The sequence below is a fragment of the Symphalangus syndactylus genome, chromosome 5 (assembly GCF_028878055.3).
Source record: "Symphalangus syndactylus isolate Jambi chromosome 5, NHGRI_mSymSyn1-v2.1_pri, whole genome shotgun sequence".
NCBI classification, from domain to species: domain Eukaryota; kingdom Metazoa; phylum Chordata; class Mammalia; order Primates; family Hylobatidae; genus Symphalangus; species Symphalangus syndactylus.
Genome location: NC_072427.2, coordinates 91,823,424 through 91,846,856, shown reverse-complemented (window position 1 = coordinate 91,846,856; position 23,433 = coordinate 91,823,424). Strand labels below are relative to the sequence as shown.

Here is a 23,433-nt window from a genome sequence, read left to right as displayed (position 1 = left end):
GCATATGTGAATTAATGCATCTAACATGCACACTAGCTACCATTATGCCCATTTTAAAGATGAGGAAAACTGAGACTCCAAAAATTAAATAAGTTGCCTAGAGCATCTTGCCAGTTAATGCACCAGAACTCTAAGCCAGCTGCCTGGTTCCAAAGCGCATGCCCATAAATGCTGAACATAATGCACCAAATGGCCTAGAACTGAAGCAACTGCAAAAACAAGTCAACATATAAGAAACTAGAGAATATATAAAGCCAGCCCCACCATAATCAGTGGCAAGGGATAGGAGATGGGAAGAAGGGAGAAGGGAAGGGAAGCTAAATAATTTAAGTTTTTCTCTGTGCCTTTAACTCCTGTCTCCTGAACATGACATGCCTATTTTAGCAGCAACCCATGGCCAAGATGCATTCCCCCAGCTTTTCGCACCTGACAGAAAGGGACTCGGTGTCCAGGACTGTGCCCGATTACAATCAAAGCAGATGGACCCTTCCTTAGGGTAGGGCTGTTCTTTGACAGCCTCCTCTGTGAAACGAGATTATAAGAGGATGTGCTGCTCTCAGACAACCCCCGCCTGTCCCCGCCTTGGGGTCCTTGCCTTTGCCATTCCCCTGGCCCGCATCACTCCTCCGTGGCATTTGCAAACCTTGTTCTCACCTTTTCTTTGGGTCTCTGCCTGACAGGCCTTGCCTGATCACGTTCTCTAAACTAGAGGTCCCGTCCCCTGGGCCACCTGGCTCTATCATGTTCCCTACATTCCCTCCTAAGGCTCCTGACTGCCTGCCACACTCTGTCTTGGTTGAGCTGTGATCTATTTGTCAGTCTCCCCCATCTGCATCCCCCTGATTGACAGCACTGAGTGAGCCCAGCTGTCCTGCTGCTCATGCCCCTCAGCACCCATGAGCCTCGTGGGTGCCCAGTAAATCCTTAGTGAGTAAATGAATTAGTCAATTTCCACACACCAAATCCCAAAGGGATAAAAAGACATCGCCTTTATGCCATTTCTTGGAAGAATTTTTTGAGACAAAGTAAAGACAGGAAGCTACTTGTTATTAAATTTTTAAAAATCTGCCTACTATTTTCAGGCAAATATGTCACGATGACATCTATGAAATCTCTGAAATTAAAGAGAAGCCTGACGTTTCACAGGAATTAAATGAAGTTGCTGCATCACAGGTGCTCCCTGCCACAGGGCTCAGTGTGGCAGCAGCAAACAGAACTCCTCGCTGCTTAGGTGTAGTCCTTAGGAATGAAAATCTGAACCTAGTACATTAAAAGAAAAATCTTCAAAAGCAAACAAAGCCCTAAGTGTCGCTGTGTATTATCAGGGCAAGGTCCTCCTCAGAGAGAGGCAGGCTGCAATCGCCCCTACACCTTTCACCAAGTGCCTCGCTTCAGGGTCCCATTGTCTCCAGGTTTACGTTTCGGAGCCTCGCTCTTCGTAACAGCAGCGAAACATGTTCTCCTAAAGATGTTCCCTGAGATACAACACTACTCTGCATTGTTTCACCACATACCAGCATTAATATCCCAGAGTAATCCACCCTCCTCTTAACGGCTGATGACGGCTCCAATGGCCATGCAAAAATCAGTTGAAGGAAAGGGAAGTCTTGTCGGAAATGAGATTAATCTTGTAACGAGTGTTCAGCCCTGATAACCCATCTGGGCACAGAACTGCTTAAACTGGAGAGCAATTAACCTTCACCCGACAAGCTCTGTCCAACCGTTATAAACATTAAAGAGACAGAATCCTTCCCCCCTCCTTGTAGACTAAACAACCAGATTTGAATTCCACATAAACGGCCTCTTTCTGCAGATGTGCACCAACAACAACGTTTAGGGGGAAAAGGTGGGCAATGGCTCTGTTCATAACTCTGGTAACTTTTGGCCTTGGTGTGAGTGGGCTGAGGTTATTAGCGTAAAAATGAACTGGAGGTATTTCCAATAAAATCACCAGGTTTAGGGGACTGGACATAGTTGCTTTCATGCAGAATCCCATGTCTCCTATAGGAACACAACTTGATGCTTAAGATATTCTTTTTTCTTTTCTTTCTTTCTTTTTTTTTTTTTTTTTGAGACAGAGTCTCACTTTGTCGCCCAAGCTGGATTGCAGTGGTGCGATCATGGCTCACTGCAAACTTGACCTCCCCAGGCTCAGGTGATCCTCCTACCTCCACCTCCCAAGTAGCTGGGACTGCAGGCACAGGCCACTGCGCCCCACCAATTTTTCTGTTTTTTGTAGAGACAAGGTTTCACCACGTTGCCCAGGTTGGTCTTGCTCAAGCGACCCACCCACCTTGGCCTCTCAAAATGTTGGCATGACAGGCGGGAACCACTGCGCCTGGACTTCTTTTTTCAACAGTAGAAATATTTGCACTGGGCTAGACTCTCACTCACTCCCAATTCCTCTCTTCTGACATTTGCATGAGTGATGCTGCTTGTGGTCACAGAAGGCAGATTTTTTTTTTAATCTCTGAGAAGTTATTGGTTTTCATGGGGAGCAAACCTGTGATCTTGCCTTTATCAGCATATGCCGTAACCAGTCGAGTTAACCAAGTTGGACCATGTGAAATACCGAGTGGTTAGAGAATCTACTAAGAAATCTACTGTTAAAAATAACTTTCACAACACTGAAGAGAAATAGCTGAGGTCATTTAATTTATCACTCAGGCATGAGCTTTCTTTAGCATCAGTTTATGCTGAGCCATTGGCTTGTTTATGGACATGATAGTAACAATAAAGAGGTAAAGGGTAAGGTCCCTATAACTTAGAGCTGGCTACAAACCAATGTGGGGTACATAATACGCCTAGCATTTAAACAAGAAAAAAATGTTAAGTACCTGCAGAAAGTCATATGAGGGAACCAAACCTCTATGCTACTGACCTGTTAATGTGACTGCAACTCAGATTTTTTTAAATAGAAAGAAAAAAGGAAAACATATATTTAGCATGTCCTAAACAAATTTATCTCCCCAAGGTTTTAGTGCAATCTTCATGATGGCCTGAGATAGCTCTCAAAATAGTCCATCCTAACATTCGATCTTATCTCTCCCTTGAACCCAGTTTCTCTTTTTCTGGTAGGTAAGCCATAATATTCCAGGCCTCAGAGATGTGTTTGCACACAACGAGGCTGAGTCTATCTCACTTATAAGGATGACATATCTCACTCATGCTGGACTCCAGACCGGCCCCAGTAACAGTTTTGGAGAGTGGCATGGTAGAGGATGTGTGTTACATGGGAAGTACTACTGTACCCTGGGACAAGATATCCTGGCAACAGGTCTTGTTTTCATGGTTTGCATTTACATGCTTAACTGTTCCTTTTCCTGCCTTTGTAAGACTAAGAAAATCCTTACTGTACAGAGAAGGAATTGTGAAAATAGAGCAAGTGGGACTGACCCTCACGTTGCAGGGATATGCACCATCTCCATTTTTGCAGCCAAATTAGATGCAAGCCCAGGATTCCATTGGTCTGGCTCTCCCAGGAACACTGGGAGCTTCTTGGTGTCTTAACTTGAGGTGAGGTGAAGATGGGCTACGGGCACGTGAGCTGACCAATTTTTCATCCTGTGTGCATTGGACGTAGACAAGGGCACACACAGACATGACAAGAATCCATGACCTAGCTCCTAATGTAAATCTTCTTTCCCAAGACAATCTTCCAGAGCCCTCATGGTCAGTGATAAGAGGAACTTCAATTTTTATTTGGAATCTGACCCGTTTCATAAGAATGAGTAACACCTGAATATTTAGGTGCAGATATCAAAGACAGAAGACAAAAAGAAATCACAGTGTTTGACAATAATATTAGTATGTGATGCCGTTTTATGAGTTCAGTCTTAGGACTGTGTAGGTGCAACATGAAGACTTTCCTGAAGACAGCCACAGGAATCATTTTTCATAGGATGTAATCAGCACTGCCATCCATGAGTCCAGGCTTGACACATAGAATGGGGGTGATTGGCTGCCTAAGTAACAAACTCCCCACGTGTGCTTCTGACGAAGTGTGTGGGCTGCCCTAAGCTTTTGCATGTCTCGACACTTACCAAGTAAAATGATGAGATAAGGAAAACCACATCATACTCAGTATCTTGTGAAACTGAAACGGTTGCAGAGTAAACACTTTGCCTTACAGTGATTTTATTTTGACTATTATGCTGGATTTAACAATATAATGGTTGACATCCATGCTATAAGGTTTTATTTTTTCTTCAACAAAACCAATTGCATTCGCACTTTCAAAATGTTGTTTGCACATAAATGATTTATACGTAAGTATGAGTATAACAATCTTGCCATGAGGACCTCGTCTGTCGGGAAATATCAGTGAATGGAGCCTGGCTCTTCCAATGGGCAACCGTTGTGCGTTGGTGAAGCTGCCACCCTTGAGACCTGCCTGATCTCCTTCCCACCTGTAGTTAGCTAAGTAGTGTCTCCCCACAATTCATGTCCACCTGGAACCTCAGAATATGACCTTATTTAGAAGTAGGATCTTTGCAGATGTAATTAATGACTAAAATGAGATCATAGAATTGGGTAGGTTCTAAATCCAGTGAGAGCATCCTCATAAGAGGCTAAGCAGGACACACAGAAACATACAGAAGAACGTAGCAGGATGACAAAAGCAGAGACCGAAGTGATGCATCTACAGCAGTCTCCCCTTATCCATGGGGGACACACTACAAGACCCCCAGGGGATGTCTGAAACCTCAGACAGGACTGAACCCAACTGCCATTAACTGGAACACTTTCTCTTCCACCCACAAATGCAATGCCTTTTCCATCTTAACTAAGCACTTACTATCCACTGTGGTCATCAGTTTTGCGGTTTGAGGTGCAATGGCAAAACAAGCACAGATTTTTTTTTATTTCTTCAAACTTCAAAGATAGAAGATTCATTCTTACTGTACATCTTAGCAACCACAGCATATGATCTTTTTCCTTGCCTTTTCACTGAAAGAAAGCACTTTACGGCTTCTCTTTAATATACCCGGAATTGCCAGGATCAGTCCTCTTGTGCCTTGGGGCTATTACTGAATAAAAGAAGGGCTACCTACACATAAGCACTGTGATACTATGACAGTCGATCCGATAAGCGAGAGGGCTACTCGGTGACTAACAGGCAGGTACCATCTGTAGCACGGATACAGTGGACAAAAGGGAAATTCATGCCCTGGGTGGAGCAGGGCAGGATGGTACAAGATTTCATCATGCTACTTAGCATGGTGAACAATTTAAAACGTATGATTCATTTATTTCTAGAGATGGCCATCTAATATTTTCAGACAGCAGATGAAACTGCCAGACACCATGGAAAGTGGAATCGCGGATAAGAGAGGACCACTGTCCAAGCCAAGGAACACAGGGCTTGCAGGCAATCCCCGGAGCTGGAGGAGGCACCAGATGCATCCTTCCTCACAGCCTCCTGGGTTGGAAGGGACCAACCCAGCCAACACCTCGATTTTGGATTTCTGGACTCCCAAGCTGTAACAGAATAAATTTCTGTTGCTTTAAGCCACTAGGTTGTGATAATTTGTCACAGCTATCCTGAGAAACTGGTACAGTACTTCTGGATGCTGTTTTTAACAAAAATTTTACCACTTTAGGGCACTATATGGCTTTTTTTTTTTTTTTTTTTTTTGCCTTATAGAGTTAGGTCAATTTCCGAAAGTGCTAGAGTTTATGCCAAGAATTAAGTGACTCCCTGGTTGCAGTGGCCAAATAGCCTGAAATTTTCAAAGTAATACTAATTTTGCAAAACTTTTCATGTGAACTCCTTTGCCTGACCATGCCCTAATTTTTCTGATTAGGAAAACCTGGCTCTTATCCCACTGGAGGAAAAGTGTCTAGTTCGTATTTTAATGGAAATCATCACTTGGGAGGTGTTTTGACAAACATCTCTCAGTTTTGTTTAAAAATTATGTTAGAAATCAAGAAAAATAACGAATGGAAAACAAAATCTAATTTTTAGTATATTTTCCTGCTAACATTTGTGGGCAAATTAGTTAAATTATGATTGTTTCATGCATACTTACTCCTCCAACAGCATCTTAGCTCTCTTAGGAGTTCCTTTTAATTATCCTAAAAACAGTTAAGAGGATACTGAGCCAAAATATAATTAGGTTGAGAAACAATGAACCCCTAAATGACCAACCAAGTTTTTTCCAACATTTTAATTCTCAAATAAAGGTCATTTCCTTTTATTTGACTCCTTAAAAACTGGATTATAGTTCTTCTAGGAGAGGAATCAAGTCAGATTTATTTTAATCACATACATTGCCAAATGCATGCTTTACTCAGGGAAAGATTTCAATATGCATCATTTATTCATGCATGCATTCATTCGTTCATTCAGGAAACAAAGAGTAGCACTTTACATGCCAACACTGTGGAAACAATGGTGATATGAATTCTTAAATGATTAAAGAAACAGTCCACTAAAAATCTTATCAAGATAATAGAAAACTTCAGGTTTTATGAAAGATCACATTTTCATTGGCCTATATATAATGTTTTAACCAGTAAGGCTCACTAAGTTAAATAATATGCTGGATAATCTTAAATTTACAGAAGGGTATTCAGTTTTACTATTTGGCTTAGATAAGCTGGTAGTTACTTGCTAAAATTAATCTTTATTATAAAGCAGATCATCTTGAAACTGAATACACAAACAAACGTAGCTATTATTGAAAATGTTATGCTATCTCATATCCATTACAGATGTTATTTATATAAGTACTGTGTTGTAATTTGCCGGATTCCAATGAATACAGAAGCCCTCAGTGTGAATCCACACACTAGATACCAGCAGACATATTTAAAAGATTGCTACAGTTTCACTGACATTTCAAAGGGGTGACTGCAGTAACAAAAGAAGAAAAATGAATAGTCCCTATCATAGCACATTAATACAACTTGTCACTAGTTCATGCCCAGAAAGACTTATTCTATAATAGATTGTCAAAGTCAAATATTTCAATGACCCAATGCAAATCCTGGATAAACGCTGGTAGGTGTTGCTGCTCAATAAAAATGAAAGTGGTGTTTGGTTTTGCTTATCAAGGCAAGTGTCATGTAGCAAAATGCAGGGTATGGGTTGCCTGGAAACTGTATTCCTGCTTTTAATTTGCAAGTGAAACATTTCCATCCATGGCCTGGAAGGGACCATCATGTACTCAGCAGCACTCATTAGATTCTGGGCAGCCCCCTGGTCATCTGACCTTCCCAAACATAGGGAAAGGACGTGGATAGACACTTTCCCAAAAAGACATAACAATGACCAATGGGTGTACGACAAGGTGCCCAATATCATTAATCACCAGGAAAACGCAAATCAAAGACACAGTGAGGTATCACCTCACATCTGTTCAGACGGCTATGGTCAAAAAGACAAGAAATAGTAAGTGTTGGCAAGACTGTGAGAAAAGGGAATCCTTGCACACTGTTGGTGGGAACATGGAATGTTGCAGACACTGTGGAAAAAAGTATGGAGGTTCCTAAAGAAATTAAAAATAGAACTACCATATGACCCAGCAATCCCTTTTCTGGGTATTTTCCCGAAGAAACATAATCACTATCTCATAGAGATACCTGCAGTGCCATATTCATTGCAGCATTACTCGCGATAGCCAAGATATGAAAACAACCAAAGTGTCCATCAATGGATGAATACATAAAATAAATTGTGGTGGATATATTCAATGGAATATCATTTAGCCTTTTTTTTTTTTTTTTTTTTTTTTTGAGATGGAATCTCACTCTGTTGCCCAGGCTGGAGTGCAGTGGCACGATCTCGACTGACTGCAACCTCTGCCTCCCAGGTTCAAGTGATTCTCCTGTCTTAGCCTCCCACATAGCTAGGATTACAGGCACCCACCACCACACCCCACTAATTATATTTTTAGTAGAGACAGGATTTCACCATGTTGGCCAGGCTGGTCTCGAACTCCTGGCCTCAAGTGATCCACCTACCTCGGCCTCACAAAGTGTTGGGATTACACGCGTGAGCCACCATGCCCGGCCCATTTAGCTTTCAAAAAGAGATTCTACCAATTGCCACATTATGGATGAATCTGGAGGACATTATGCTAAGTGAAATAAGCCAGACACAGAAAGATAAATACTGCATGATCTCACTTATATGTAAAATCTATAACAAACAAACAAAATGGGGAAATGGGGAGATGTAGGTCAAAGAATATAAAGTAGCAAATATGCAGGGTGAACAAATCTAGAGATCTAACGTACACCATAAGGGATGTGCTTAATAATACTGTGCTGTGCTCTACTTGGGATTTTTGCTTAAAGAGTAGATTTTAGGTGCTCTTGCCCCACAAAAAAAGAATGTGTAACTATGTAAGATGATGGATATGTTAATTTGCTTCACTATCGGAACCTTATCACCATCTTCATGTATATCAAAACATCATGTTGTACACCTTAAATATATAAAATAAAACTTTTAAAAAATAAATCAAAAAATCAGAGTTCAAACCACTCTTTTGGAAAAGTATGGATTTGTTAATATAAGTGGTATATAACAATTGTATATGCATCTGGGGAAAATGGACTCCATCTTTCATGATATAAAAAGCAATTCTCGGCCAGGCGTGGTGGCTCACGCCTATAATCCCAGCACTTTGGGAGGCTGAGGCAGGTGGATCTCGAGGGTAGGAGATTGAGACCATCCTGGCTAACACGGTGAAACCCCGTCTCTACTAAAAATACAAACAAACAAACAAACAAAAAATAGCCGGGCATGGTGGCACATGTCTGTAGTCCCAGCTACTCGGGAGACTGAGGCAGGGGAATCTCTTGAATCCCGGGAGGGGGTGGAGGTTGCAGTGAGCCAAGATCGCGCCACTGCATTCCAGCCTGGGTGACAAAGCGAGACTCTGTCTCAAAAAAATAAAAATAAAAAAAATAAGCAATTCTCTGTGATTTCAATATAGGGTGCCAGCCACGTCACTGATTCACGCACTCACTCATGCATTTGTCATGCAGGAAGTTATTTGCTCATTTATGAAATGGACATTTACTGATAGCCTGCTTCTTAATAGGCACCATCAGCACGATTGAAAGGTTACATGACGACAGCCACAGAACTTAAGGCATAGAACTTTAACAACGCATGTTTTGAGTTTCTGGTCTTGACGCTTGGCTAATTTTTTGTGTTTTAGTAGAGACGGGGTTTCACTGTGTTGCCCAGGCTGGTCGTGAACTCCTGAGCTCAGACAATCTGCCCGCCTCAGCCTCCCAAAGTGCTGGGATTACATGTGTGAGCCACCGCGCCTGGTCGAGGTTCTATAGATTCTTAATCATGATTAACCAGCAATATGATAATTCAGTAGATGCCTGCTCACCTCCCCTAAAGAATGTGCCACTCTAAATAGTTGGTCCAAAACAGCTTGACTTTGTAACCTCTAGATCCACTCCAGAGAACAGTGGTCTCTCCCCATTGCACAAACACATTCATTTATTTAATAGCATCACCCAAAGCATAAGAATGGGAGGAAACAATGAACATCTTTCATTTCTCCAACTTTAAATTATCAAAACTATTGATTTTCTGGGCTCACAAAAATGCAGTTGAGTTCAGCTGTTGAAAGTTTGGTTAACATGTCAGTTGAGCCACCAAATGGAATAACAGTTGTAACTCTCTTATGTTTTCTCTACTGTCCTCAAAGGAATAGCATGAGAACAAAGCAATTAGCATACATTCAGCAGTTGCATAATGATGTTTTGGACAATGACAGACTGCGTATAGGACGACAGTACCATAAGATTATAATGGAGCTGAAAAATCTCTATGGCCTAGTGACATACAGCTGTAGTAACACTGTAGCACAATGCATTTCTCACAAGTTTTTGGTGGTGCTGGTGTATAAACCTACTGTGTTGCCAGTTGTATAAAGTATAGCACATACAATTATGTATAGTATATAACAGTTGATAATGTTAATAGTTGACTATGTTATTGGTTTACATATTTACTATACCATACTTTTTATTATTATTTTAGAGTGTACTTTTTCTATTTCCAAAAAAAAAGTTAACTGTAAAACAGCCTCAGGCAGGTCCTTCAAGAAGGATTCCACAATAAGGCACTGTTATCATAGGAGATGACAGCTCCATGCAGGTTATTGTCCCTGCAGACCTTCCAGTGGCACAGGGACAAGATGTAGAGATGAAAAACAGTGATACTGATGATCCTGACCCTGTGTAGTCCTACGCTAATGTGTGTGTTTGTGTCTTAGTTTTTAATAAAAAGTTTAGAAAGTTAAAAAAAATAGAACAAAGCTTATTGAGTAAGGATATAAAGGATGAAAATATTTCTGTACAACTGAACCGTGTATTTGTGTTTCAAGCTAAGTGAGTACAAAAGAGTCAAAAAGTTTAAAAAATTAAGTTTAATAAGTAAAAAAGTTATAGTAATCTAATATTAATTTACTATTGAAGAAAGAAATGTTTTAATAAATTTAGTGTAAATATACAGTGTTTTTTTTTTTTTTTTTTTGAGACGGAGTCTCGCTGTGTCGCCAGGCTAGAGTGCTGTGGCACAATCTCGGCTGACTGCAACCTCCAACTCCCTGGTTCAAGGGATTCTCCTGCCTCCGCCTCCCAAGTAGCTGGGATTACAGGCATGCGCCACCATGCCCGGCTAATTTTTGTATTTTTAGTAGAGATGGGGTTTCACTATGTTGGCCAGGATGGTCTCAATCTCCTGACCTCGTGATCCGCCTGCCTCGGCCTCCCAAAGTGCTGAGATTACAGGCATGAGCCACCACGCCCGGCCAATATACAGCGTTTATACGTCTACAGTAGTAGACAGTGATGTCCCAGGCTTTCACATTCACTCACCACTCACTGATTCACCCAGATCCACATCCACTTTCCATCCTGCAAGCTCCATTCACGGTAAGTGCCTTACACAGGTGTACAGGTGTACCATTTTTTTTCCTTCTTACTAATAATAATAATTATTATTTTGAGATGGAGTCTCGCTCTGTTGCCCAGGCTGGAGTGCAGTGGTGTGATCTCAGCTCACAGCAACCTTTGCCTCCCAGGTTCAAGCAATTCTCCTGCCTCAGCTTCCCGAGTAGCTAGGACTACAGGCACGTGCCACCATGCCTGGCTGATTTTTTATATTTTTAGTAGAGACGGGATTTCACTGTGTTAGCCAGGACGGTCTCGATCTCCTGACCTCACGATCCACCCGCCTCAGCCTCCCAAAGTGCTGGGATTACAGGCGTGAGCCACCGCACCTGGTCTATACTGCATTATTACTATACCTTTTCCACATTTTGATACATAAAAACCATTGTGTTAAGTGTCACAATTGCCTACAGTATTCAGCCTGGTCACATGCTGCACAGGTTTGTAGCCTAGGAGCACAGGCTACACCATATAGCCTATAGCCTACGTGTGTAGCCGGCTATGCCATCTACGTTTGTGTAAGTGCTGTTTGTGATGTTTGCACGATGAAATCATCTAACAACTCATTTCTCGGAACTGACCCGGCATGGTGATGCATGACTGTGTAGGGAAATACTTTCATCCCTTTAGGAGAAGCTATAAATAACCAGGTATAAATGCAGGATTCCTTTCCAAAGACAAACACTGGAAACAAACACAATCAAGGAAGATAATTGATTACTTCAGAAGAAACAAATGAGATATGAGAGTAAATTAAATAAGAAGACTGTGACTGGGATAAGTAACCAAAAAGAGCCCATAACAGCTAACATTATTATTGTTGTTGTTATTATTATGAGAGGAGGTCTTCTGCCAGGTGGCCCAGGCTGACCGCAGATACTGAGGTTCAAGAGATCCTCTGCTTTGGCTTCCCGAGAAGCTGAAACTACAGCCAGCTGCCAGCATGCCTGGTCTGCAACGTACATCTTTTGTATACCACAGCACGTTACTGTTCAAAGCACATACATGTATTAAGCTGCTTAATCCTTGCAACACTACCAAGAAGTAGGAGTTATTATCATGACTTTCTTCTACACATGAGGAAACGAGGCATAGGGAAGCAAAAGGCATGCTGGGACAGGGACCTGCGGTCTGGATCTGCTTCATATAGAGAAACTGGGTCCTTAAGAAGGAGCATGGGACTTAATTTCTAAATCGTAACAAGTTCAGCCCTCACTCCTCTTTTTTTTTTTTTTTTTTCACTATCCTGGAAAAAAAAAAGAAGTGGATAGAAAGGTATTAATAAAAATGAGCTTAATTTCTCAAATTTTATTATTCTTTATAAAGAATACATTGGTATAGGAGTAAAGACAAAAAAAAAATCAAAAAAGAATCAAGTATTCAAAGACTCTTGATGGTGTAACATCAATTATTTTAATTTTGTTTTTAAAATTTTTATTTTCTAAACTCCTATAATAATTGTTTTTCAAATGGGGAAAAACAGCAAAGTTTTTATTACTGCCTTTCTTTCTACATTATTCAATGGAGATATTGAACCTGTATTTGTTACAGGCTAAAGAAAATAAAATAAAACAATCCCTAGCCAGGCAAGGGAGATTTTCAGAGAGGATGCCAACAAGGTCCTATCCCATCAGGCATCCATGACAAATCTGTCTGCTGTCTGGTCCCGTAGCATCACCCAAATGTGGTTCAGGCAGCACTGGAAATAATACAGACTCAGGAGATCAGGGAAGTCATTTTGCAAAGAAGCAGAAGTGTCAGGAGGCAGCACCTGTAAGGATGAATGCTGGAGCCGTCTCATGCAGTTTCACAGAAAGGTAACAAGCTGCACAATGACTGTCTAGGGGCAACAGATACATAGGAGGAAAGCAGTCTTCATTCAAACAGGGTACTGAGATTGACGTAGTGTGTCTTCCAACAAGATAAGCAAATGTGAAGAAATGAGTCCCTAAAGGAAAATATCTCTTTGGGCAATTTCACTTCAATTCAATTTCATGTTAAATACAAAATACATATATTGAATATGTGGATAAAATCATTAGAATATGTTCGTTCATTAACATCTACGTGAGACATGACAGCATCTCACCATGTCTGGCAGTCTCTCAGGGTCAAATGCAATCTCTGCTCCCCACCTGGCAGTCATTGGCACTTGTGGAATAGGCCAGGCAGAATACCCTGTTAGATACTGCCTTCTTCCCTTTGCAATGCACTGTCCCAGATTTCCTGGGGTGAGAGAAGTGATTGTCTACGAGAGCCAGCTTGGAGTGAATGAAAACAGCATTTAAGAGGCTCAGCATTTTCTGATCACCAAAGGGGGTACTTCACCATGAGGTGACCCAGCAATGATTGGCTGCTGAGTTCTTTGAGTATTTTAGGGACCTGCAGATCTGGGTGGAGCTGTGGGTTTCCGTGTGTAGAGTGTGTAAACATCACCCTTTGGTGCTCCGCCAGTGCTTGAGGGGCTCCCAGGTGCTATTTATTTTGTTTAGTTTATTGTTCAGTGTTATTGTTTGTTGACTTGATCTATTTTTTTTTCTCCTACAAAGGGGCCAGTCTGCAAGGACACATCCTGTAGATGGCTAATTGATGATGCCCTATTGTTTAGTGTGTGTGCACTGTGGTTTTATTTGCTTCGGTTCAAAGGGCCTAAACAATGCATTCGTTGGAATTTAGTAACTGCTGTAAAATCAGCACAGAGAACAATCTGTGAGCTGATATTTTTTGTACCCAAATCTGGTAATCTCTGCTTGACTAAAGAAAGCAAAATCTAAAATGACCTTTCAACTAACCATAGAAAAGGCCTTCCATTGAATCTCAAAGAGACTTATTTTTCTACCAAATATAAAAACATTCGAATTATGCATCATTTTCCATGATTCAAAGGAGACGGAGGTGCCTACGGGGCATGTTACTCATAGACAAGTCTATTCTAGTCTAATCACGTCCCCTTAAAAATCACCAAGTAGATGACACCGAGGATGAGAACGAGGGACTGAAACCATTCCTTTAGAAACTTTATATTTTTACCTGTTTCAAGACAGAATTCTCCTAGAAAATCTGGAGCAACAAGCTTATTCCCCTTGGAGAGGAGATAACGAATAATGGACACGCATTCGGAGAGAGGAAGTTTCCACTGGGAGCCCTTCCTGCATCAGTGCGTCTCTGGTTGGGCTGGCTATCTGTGTAGGAAGTGAACGCAGGAAGTATCTGTCTACAAACCCTTTATCCTCAAGGTAATTGCTGTAGCAGCATTTTACTGTTTACCAAAGCAGTAAACATGTGATCTAAAAAAAGATGTTTTCCATCTCCAGAAGAACAAGGCTTTAAAAAATGTATACATGTGCTTATTTGTTAACCAGTTTCTTATCAAAATTGGTTACAATAGGCATGGGCTTTCAACAGTGAGTCAATGAAAACAACTCTTGGGATGGACAGAGGTACCCTCACAGGGATGCACAAGAAACAAAGAAGGGGCGTCCTTCACTAGAATGCTATCCTAGCAACACACATTTTATGTCTTTTCTCCTAGGACCGGCTTAACCGAGTTCATACTGTTTGGCTTACAAAGAAGGTAAAGTCAACAAAACTATCTATGTTAATTCAAGTTGGTAGAATGAGTAATTCACAAAGTCCAATAACTGTAAAAGTCACTTACATTTGACCTTGGACAATATTCTTATTTTTATGTGAATATAAATATGCTTCCAGTTTAGGAATTCACACAAGACAAAGTGAAAAGTTAGAACTCAAAAGGAGATGTATAGTGGCTGCTTTTGCTGACTTTTGCCTGGCGTAGGCCAAGCCTCTTGGTGCATCTTTTCCTTTGTTTCTTTATTCCAGATCAAGCTTGCAAACCTGCACCATCCCAGATTTCCTGGGGTAAGAGAAGTGATTGTCTAGGAGAGGCAGCTTGGAATGAATGAAAGCAGGTCCAGGAAGGATCCCTCAGCATTTAAGAGGCTCAGGAGGGCTCCCCCTCGTCATCCTTGTTGTCCTTTGTGTTTTTCAAGCCTCCTTCCAGGTGGATAGCGATTGCAATGAGAGAGAAAGAGTATGGAAGGAGAATAAGAAGAATAGGGAGATGCAGAAGGTAACAACGCCCTGAATGTCTCCTTCCAGGACCTGCTGGGCATAGTGTCAGGTGAACTCACCAGCAAGCATTTCCCAGCCCTGTTTTAAGCAATCTCCAATGCAGATCAGGTGCTTGTGAATAATTGGGAGCTCACTGTGTCTGTCAGAGTTCTTACTTTATAATGAAGAGATAAAAACATGTTCATCACAGGAAAATGGACAAATTGGCTACTTGAAAACAAAATTCAATTCACAAACTGCTGTAGAAATTGAAAAAAAAAGGTGGGGGACTTGTGGCTTGTCAAAGCCACAGGTGGGAGACTGCGGCTTGTCAAAGGTGAAATGACCAGGAAGTAGAACAGCCAGGGTGTGAACCCCAAAAGCCAGGTGGGGGCCCATTTCCCCTGCCCACTGCACAAGACCCCTCCCCAGTTTCAAGATCCGATAGGGGCACTGCTGTTAGCTCCCCCTGCGTCCTGGCACCAGCACAGTCATCAGATGGTCACCGTGGAGAAGGCGGAGCTGACCACCTCCATTTTCCTATAAGGGAGCTAGGGCCAGGAGAGGTGCGTTCACCTGGGGAAGTCCTGCAGCATCAAACTAAATCTCCGGGCCACCCTCTCCCAGACGGGCCTCTTTCCACTTCCCCTTGCCAGCAGCTATATCTATGCCTCCCATCCGTTGCACGGAAGATAAGGCCAATCCCTTTTCCACAGAGGCTATTTTAAGGATGCCACGAAGAAATACAGAGTACCACGTGCCTCCCTGGGCCAAAGATAAAAGTGGGCTGTGCTCTCCGGATTCAACCTTCATGTTTTTGATGTTCTCTGGAAGGTCAGGGAAGGCATACATATCATATGGATCCAAAGAGGACTACGCAATGCAAAACCACATACTTTTTTTTTTTTTTTTTTAACTTGGAGCAATGTCTTGGGACATCTCCCTCAAATTGAGACACAAACTAATTGTGTTGACAGATTCTGAAGTGTTGTTTCAACAGTTTCTTCTTCCTCAAAGGTGAGCATCATGTGCACACTGTCAAAATTAAAAAAAAAAAAAAACGAAGACCCAATAAAACCCAATGAAACCCAAAGAGCACGGAGATGAGAAACTCACTGCTGGCTGATGATCTGAATGAATGGCCTTTGTGGGGGAATGTGAATGTGGAGGTAGCAGAAGGGTCCCTTCTTCAGTGCTGATTCTGTGTCAATACTTGGTAAATTAAAAAAAAAAAAAAAACAGCAAGGGAGATTTTAAATCATCAAGGCAGAAGGATTTAAAAAGTGGAATGTGTTAAATGCAAGAGTGCGGGATCTTTGCATAAAGTTATTATATTTTCAAAAATTCAACAAGCATTGTTTTTAACAAACGTGTTTAAAGTAACAGCCCTGAGGTTAATGTTATGATTGGATTCTGATGTGGCACTTTAAAAATAAATCATTTTGCTTGGCCTTAGCATTTCTTTTCAAAATGTCTCTGTACTTATCTGTGTACAACAGCAGATTACTGTTCTTCCCAGAGTTTAATTCCATGAACACCCTGCTGAAAGACTTGTTAAGGCTTTATGGAAAACTCTGACCTGCGTGTTCATTATTGACGCCCAAGACGAGTGCAAGGAAGTTGATACTTGGGATGAGGAAATTTAAATCAGCAGCTGATCTGGAATCTGAAAGCACTGCCCCTTGGATCTCGCCAAATATGGAAAGAATTCTTGTCACTGAGCAAATATAGAATTCAGTGCTAGAGTTTTATCTCTTGAATTTTCTAGAACTTTGTTTTGATTAGCCACCTAGAGTATAAGAATTGTTGCCTATGGGATTTTTCAGAGAAGAGTAGATAACATAAAGTACCCAGCGATAATAATTTTCATTATCCAATTATTTCATGTGTCTCCATAACACTTAATACATCATGTTTCTCTGCATAGTAATTCAGTATTTACAGCTAGGGTGAATAGCAGGAAAAAAGAGATCAGATGATAAAGAGAAGGGAGACAGATTTGTGTGACTTGTATAAGTCACTTCGTCTCTCTAATCCTTTGTCCTTATCTGTAAGAAAGCAGCAGTACCCAGGCTGCTGTGAGGATCACATGAGACATTGTGAGAGTTTAGCACAAGGCTCGGCACATAACAAGCAGTTATTAGGATGATGTTAGTCTGGATTATGAATTCAAGATACTATAGCTACATTTTTTATACGTTCTTAAACATCAATTTAAGTCCATTTTAATTAATGTTATTTTACTAGGAGAAATGTCTCTAAAAACATAAGAATTCTATTTGAAGTCTACAATGATGATTACATTACTCTGATATCTTAACTTCCTCTTTATGATTTCAAATAATTAAAATTAAAGTTTATGTTTTCAACAAGTACTTATTGAACCTCTACTCTTTGCCAGTCACTGTTGAGGACACAGAAGAAATGGATAAGATATCACTAAAAACAGCTTCTGTGGTATCAGTGGGTATACATAAATTATTCACACTCAACAACAAACACAAGCAAAGCTGGGAGAATGTGCTGACAAGAAAGAAAATGAAGAGTGGGAGGGTGGACAGATGGGAATCGATGTTAAATTTTATAAAACATGTCTTGGCCAAGCTCAATAGGGGAAATATGTGGAAAGTAAGCTAGACCAAACAGGGAATAAAAGTATAATAAGAAAAAAAATCCAGAGGTCACAGTGGACCACTAGCCAAAATGGGTTCACAGCAAACAAACAAAAAAAGTAATGAAATACTAAAATTAAAGAAGTACAAATAAAAATGAGATTCTGTTCTTACCTGTCAGAATGGCAAAGATTCAAAGAGTAAAATATTCAGAGTTGTTATGGGTGTAGTGTGGAACTGGTCTCATATGTGGCTAGAAAAAGGGGGAACTGGTATAATCCTTCCAGAGAATAATCTGGTAATTATTTTTTAAATTGGCAAATATTTAAATTTGGCAAAGACTTAAAATATATATATACCCATTGGCTCGATAATTCCTTTCTAGGCACCAATACTAATAAAAAGTATTCAAAAAATTAAATAGATGGTGTACTGCAATATAATTAGTGAAACATCGCAAGCAGCATCGCTTTATACACTAGGATATTGGTTATAAAATGGTAATACATATTTTAGATAGAATATAATGAAACATAAAATTTCTGCTTATCACAAAATGTTAGTAACATGGGAAAATGCTTGTAAAACAACGCTGAGAAGAGCGGGACAGGTAGGTAGATACAAGGCCAAAAAACAGATACACACGGCGGAGAGACACATCCCAATTGTTAGGGATTCGCTGTGGTTGGTTAAGATCTGAACAATTTATATTGACTTTGTGATGACTTTTAAACATTTTCTCTACCACGAGAATTTTTTATGGTTATAATTTATGCTAAAGAACAAGATGTATTTTTTGTAATTCACAAGTAAAAAGGATAGTGGGGTATTCCAAGGTGCTGTTCCTGACCTAACTAGGAGCACGATGCAGTCGTAGGCCTCTGTCCTCCTCCAGAAGCCTCAGCTCAGAACAGGACGAAGCCAGCCTCTCTGACCAGCACCACCTCGGGCGACCCCTGGACTCTCCACCTGCCCCTGTGTGTGGTACCTGCCCTGCTACACCTTTAACAAGCACCCCTGCAAGCTCCCTCCTCCTTCCTTCCCTGTCCTGTGGCTGCCCAGACCCAGATGTACCCTGCCTGGGTGTGGGAGGCCACACATCAGAGCAGTCTGTGGCTGTGGGCTTCACAGCTGAAGGGGGGCCGTGGGAAATGTTAAGAGGATTGAGTGCAGAGCCTGAAAGACAATACGGTAGAAAAGGTTACATCCGCGGGGGGGCATCTGATGGCATCTGCCATTTATTGAGGATGGGTGCAAGACAGGGTAGCCATTATGATCCCATTTTACAGATGAGGACACTGAGGTCAGACAGGCTAGCTACCTTGCCCAGGGTCACAACAGGAAGGAAGCAAATGCAAGCATGTCTGCGGCCACGAAAGGTAAGAGAAGCGCCATCAGGGGTGGTCTGACAGAATTCCCAGGCCAGGGAGCCGTTGTCCTCTATCCTGTGGGGTCAAAGGAGGGGACAAGAAGGCTCTCCTTGAGGTAGCTCCACAGAAAAGACCCCGCCAGAGCACAGTGTGCTACCAAACGCTGGAACAGCCTGGAGACTGTCCCTGTCTCTTCTCTGAGGTTTTGCATTTCAGAGAAACTCTCATCCGTCTGGCTTCCCCATGGCCTTCACTCTGTGATTCTCTTATGTATCAGCTGTTAAACCAATAAATCCGCCAAGCTGTTGGGATGCCTATAATGGCTTTGGGTCTCCACTCCCACAGAGGGAATCTTATTCTAAAGTTCTAAATGTATCAGTCATATTTTCCTGAAGACAACAGAAATGGTTGTTTCATTTACTTATTTTTATGTATGCTTTTGCAAGAGTTGTTAACCTGTGTTTGTGTTTAAATAAAGATCTGTTTCGCAAAACAAAAACTTTATGAGATAATCACTTATAAATGTAGATAATTAAGAAATGGTTCAGGCTCAGCACATTGTCTGACAGCATTGCAGTCCTGCACTGTATTTCATGGGGGGGAGAAAGTCCACAGATTGAGCCATTCTCAATCCTGCTTTCCGGGGTCACTGAATCAGGGTGCCTGGCGTGCATGGGTGCATGCACACACAGGCAGAGGGCCATGGAGAAGTGTGCTGTGTCCACAGAGGGCTGCCTGGATCACAGAGCTGACCAAGAACAGAAGCAGCAAGTTGTTTTAAAGTAGTGGCCTGTAAAGCCACTTTTCGGCAAGGACAGATACTCAGAGCATGCTCTGAAATGACTTATGCACAGCAAGGCAGCGGCATTTTGCCCCGGGCCTTCCTTCCATTCTCCCGGAATCCCCCCAAAGTAACAAGGACTGACGCAATTCGTATTTCACTTAGCCAACGGGTTGATGAAAAATCATATATCTGTAGCTATTAAACTCATTAATCACATCCATCAAAATTCTATGAGGAGTTAAACTTTCTTCATATAACTCATAGTCTTAATAAGTTTCCCTCACATGCGATAGCAAATGTTCAAGAAGTGCAAATGTGCAAACATGGCATATATAATGCAAGCTTTATGTCTTTAAATTAATAAAATTCAGTCCTATCAGGTCGTGTTTCAATTACCATCAAACCTTCCGACCTCTGTTAATTCAAAAAAAGTAACTTCTTTAGGCAAGTCATGGAAACAGCACTAGGGTGCCCTCAGATCTCCACCAAGCCTTGTTAGTAACTTTCCATGTTCTGTCTGATTTTTAAGATGCTTTCCCCTGATGCTGCTGCTGGCTGCTGGCTCTCTCCACATCCTTCAATGTCAGATCCCTGTGATGATGGAAAATCCCCCACATTCCCTTTTTACACATTAAGTATCTTTCTAGGGTCAGAACCTGCAACCCGGGGTTCATGTTCTCCTTAAAAGGTCCGGGGAGAGAACTGTATTTCTGTTGTAATTCTATGTATTTCTTTTTATGCATCTGAAAGTATTATTCTGAGAAAGGACTGTAGGCTTCATTAGACTTCCCAAATTGCAGATGGCATTAAAAAAAAAAAGGAATCAGGAAAGTCTTTGGGAAATTAGGTTAAAACTCCTAACTGAAGCACAATCGAGTTTTCACTGCAACAGCAGGATCCCTGCAGTCTGTAGCAAACACAGAGCTGTTTGCGGGGACAGTGGGGCTGGTGAGGTTCAGCACCTCTCAATATTGTCAGATGTCACCAGTGCCCAAGGGAAGCACCAAAACTGATCTGTGAATTGTCTGCAAACTATCAGCTTTGTTGCTTCCAAGTCTTTACTAGAACCCTTAAGCTGATCTTAAAATTCACAGACACTTAGAGATAAATGAACACTCTCACCTAAGTTCCCAAAATTCCTTTACTTCTTCCAGTTGAAACATTTTATTCCCAGTTTCAAATTACCAAGGGAAAATGATGGTAAGAATCACAAAGAATGGATAAGAATATTTAGCTTTTCACAGTGTCTCATAGGGTCTTACAAATGACAATGCAAAAAAATAAAAACTCCACTCAAATGCGGAAAACCAGCTTAACAAATTCGGAGCATCTGATACCTAATCGACTAATTGATTTATTTACTGAAACAACAAAAAAACAGAGTGCATTGGAGACTGGAAATTGCCTCTATGGGGGGCTGTTTCCTAATTCCAGTGGACAGCCATAATTTTCCCTATGCTAACTTGGGCTTTGCACTAACGTAATTGAAACTGTAGTCAACAGACTCAGGACCTCCTTTTTCCACTCTATAAACAAGGCTGTAAAATCATCTCATTACTTTACCCAGGAAATCTAACAGAAACATGTCTTAAAGGAAGTCACCTATAAAGAGGGACTATTTTAACAGAAGATTAAAAAAAAATTCACCTGTAGTCATTCTAAGGGTTCACTTGGGTACATACAATAAACACATAATGCAATGTAATCAAATGTTAAATCAAGCATAGTATCTTAGACAAGTGTAAGCTATTATTTCCAAAAAAGTGTTCAGAAAATCACAAAATATTCAAACTTTCAAAATAGCTTCATGTATTCATAAATGTATATTTTAAATTAAACAGTATAACGCATTTGGATGTTTTGCAAAATGTACCTACCTTCTAAAGGATGGTCTGTTATTTCAATGTCCTTTTTAACGCACTGATTTTTTTGGGAAAAAAATAACACATAAGATCGTACCCAAGCTATTCAAGATTTACACAGAATATTTGATTTAACATGCATATGAATAAGGATGAAAATAAGAAAAAAAAAGATAACATTTTGGGTCACAAAATCAAGTAATTTCTATTCATGTAGCTAAAAGTAGGGCACATTAACTCTCGGTTTTATAATTCCTGTGTATAGGAGCCATATTTCAGCAGATTCCAATCCTTGAAGCCAAAGAAAGAAAAGTCTCTATACGGTGAAAGTTCTTGGTACGTAGATTTTTAATACATTATTGAACACACCTTGAGAAATAAAAGCTGAACTTCTGAAACACAGTTTCTATGGTACATGAGTTAAATCTTCTAATACAAACATTTCAAATTATGAAAATACCAAACCAAAGAGTATTTTTGAAAATGGCTTGGCCCAATTCTGGGCAAACTTCCATTTTCTTATGCACTTTCCAACAAACTAAAAGCCTCATGAAAACACCACCAAATGCTTCTCACCTTCATGCAGCAAAACTAAAGACATGCAACAAACACAATTTTCTTTTTCCTCCACTCAGCATCTGCTTTTGTTGCTGATTTTTCACATTTCTACAAATGTCACGAAGGTATGGTGGCCTTTAAAACAACTGAACAGACCCCCATTCAAGACCGCATGCCCCCTGACTTGCAGTCACCACTAAATTGGCTTCATTTCCAAGAATCAGGCCATATTTAGGATTGTACCTGTGCAGATTTACCTCCACATTAATCTCTATATGCCATCTACTAAAAACTTAGGCAAGGAAATGCATCAGACCAAACACCCCAGAGCACAGAGAACCGACCAGCCATTGCTTTCCAATCCCCGCAAACCTAACCATTGCTAGGAAGAAATCTTACTCACGGTGCACAGAGAGTAGGTATTTTATTGAAGATAAACATATAGCGGAACAAACCAAATTACCCCCATTTGAGTTACGTGAACACTCAGTTCTCAGCATGGATGTCCCACAAATCAAGTCAACATTTGCGTCCCATTACCAGCAGCCACTTGCCGAGTATCTCTTCGCTTCCACTGGGACTGCCTGGCATCCCTGACGCTAAGGAGCCACCGAAGAGCCTCCAAATGTCCGACATTCACAAACCCATCTTTTGCTTTGACCCGACCCTTCAACCTCTCCGAGTCTGCTGCCTTTTCTCAGACACACATCCAGGCACTGTTAGGGATAGTTAGAGAATCTGAAAATTCAGAAGCGCTCCGAAAAGCCTTTCCAAAAGTAATCCACAGCCCTCAACAGTGAATTTAGAAACCCCAATTTTTTTCTGAGTTTGAAGTTTTTAAGCCTTGCGGATGGTTGGAGTAGGAAAAAGGAAATTTACTAGGCAGTGCAAAGGAAATCTTGTTGTCCTCTATTGTGGCAGTGGGGGTGTTGCCCAACCCTAACTTATCTGCCTTGATAAAGGAAACCAAAGAAAAGAGTAACAAGAACAAGATTTTGTCAAATTAAAAGGAACCCTTTCCTTACCTTAATGGTGCTGGCCATAATGCAATCAAGTTTATTGATCGTTAATAAATGTTAATAATAATTATTGCTTCTCTCTGACCAGAAAGTAGTTTTGATGAGGTTGTTTAGAGCGGATGAGATTGTGCTAAGTCTGGGAAATGAAGTCAGCCAATGGCAGGAAGAGGTTTCTATTGGTCCTGGCTGTCCAGCCCAAAGAAACAGGATATTTGGGAGTGG

The 23,433-nt window shown here is 41.0% G+C and overlaps 1 protein-coding gene across 6 annotated transcripts in view; it reads right to left on the bottom strand.

Annotated features, from left to right (window-relative positions):
* ERG (ETS transcription factor ERG) overlaps positions 1-23,433 on the bottom strand; it is a 271,808-nt gene that overhangs the window by 93,857 nt on the left and 154,518 nt on the right. For 2 of the 6 annotated variants that reach the window (XM_055279705.2, XM_055279707.2), the window contains exon 1: positions 23,218-23,332. The exons of the other annotated variants lie outside the window; for them this stretch is intronic. In XM_055279705.2, the coding sequence (XP_055135680.1) occupies positions 23,218-23,235 (18 nt within the window). In that variant the 5' untranslated portion in view covers positions 23,236-23,332. Of the gene's footprint in view, positions 1-23,217; positions 23,333-23,433 lie in introns of those variants that run through there. 6 annotated transcript variants of the gene reach the window in all.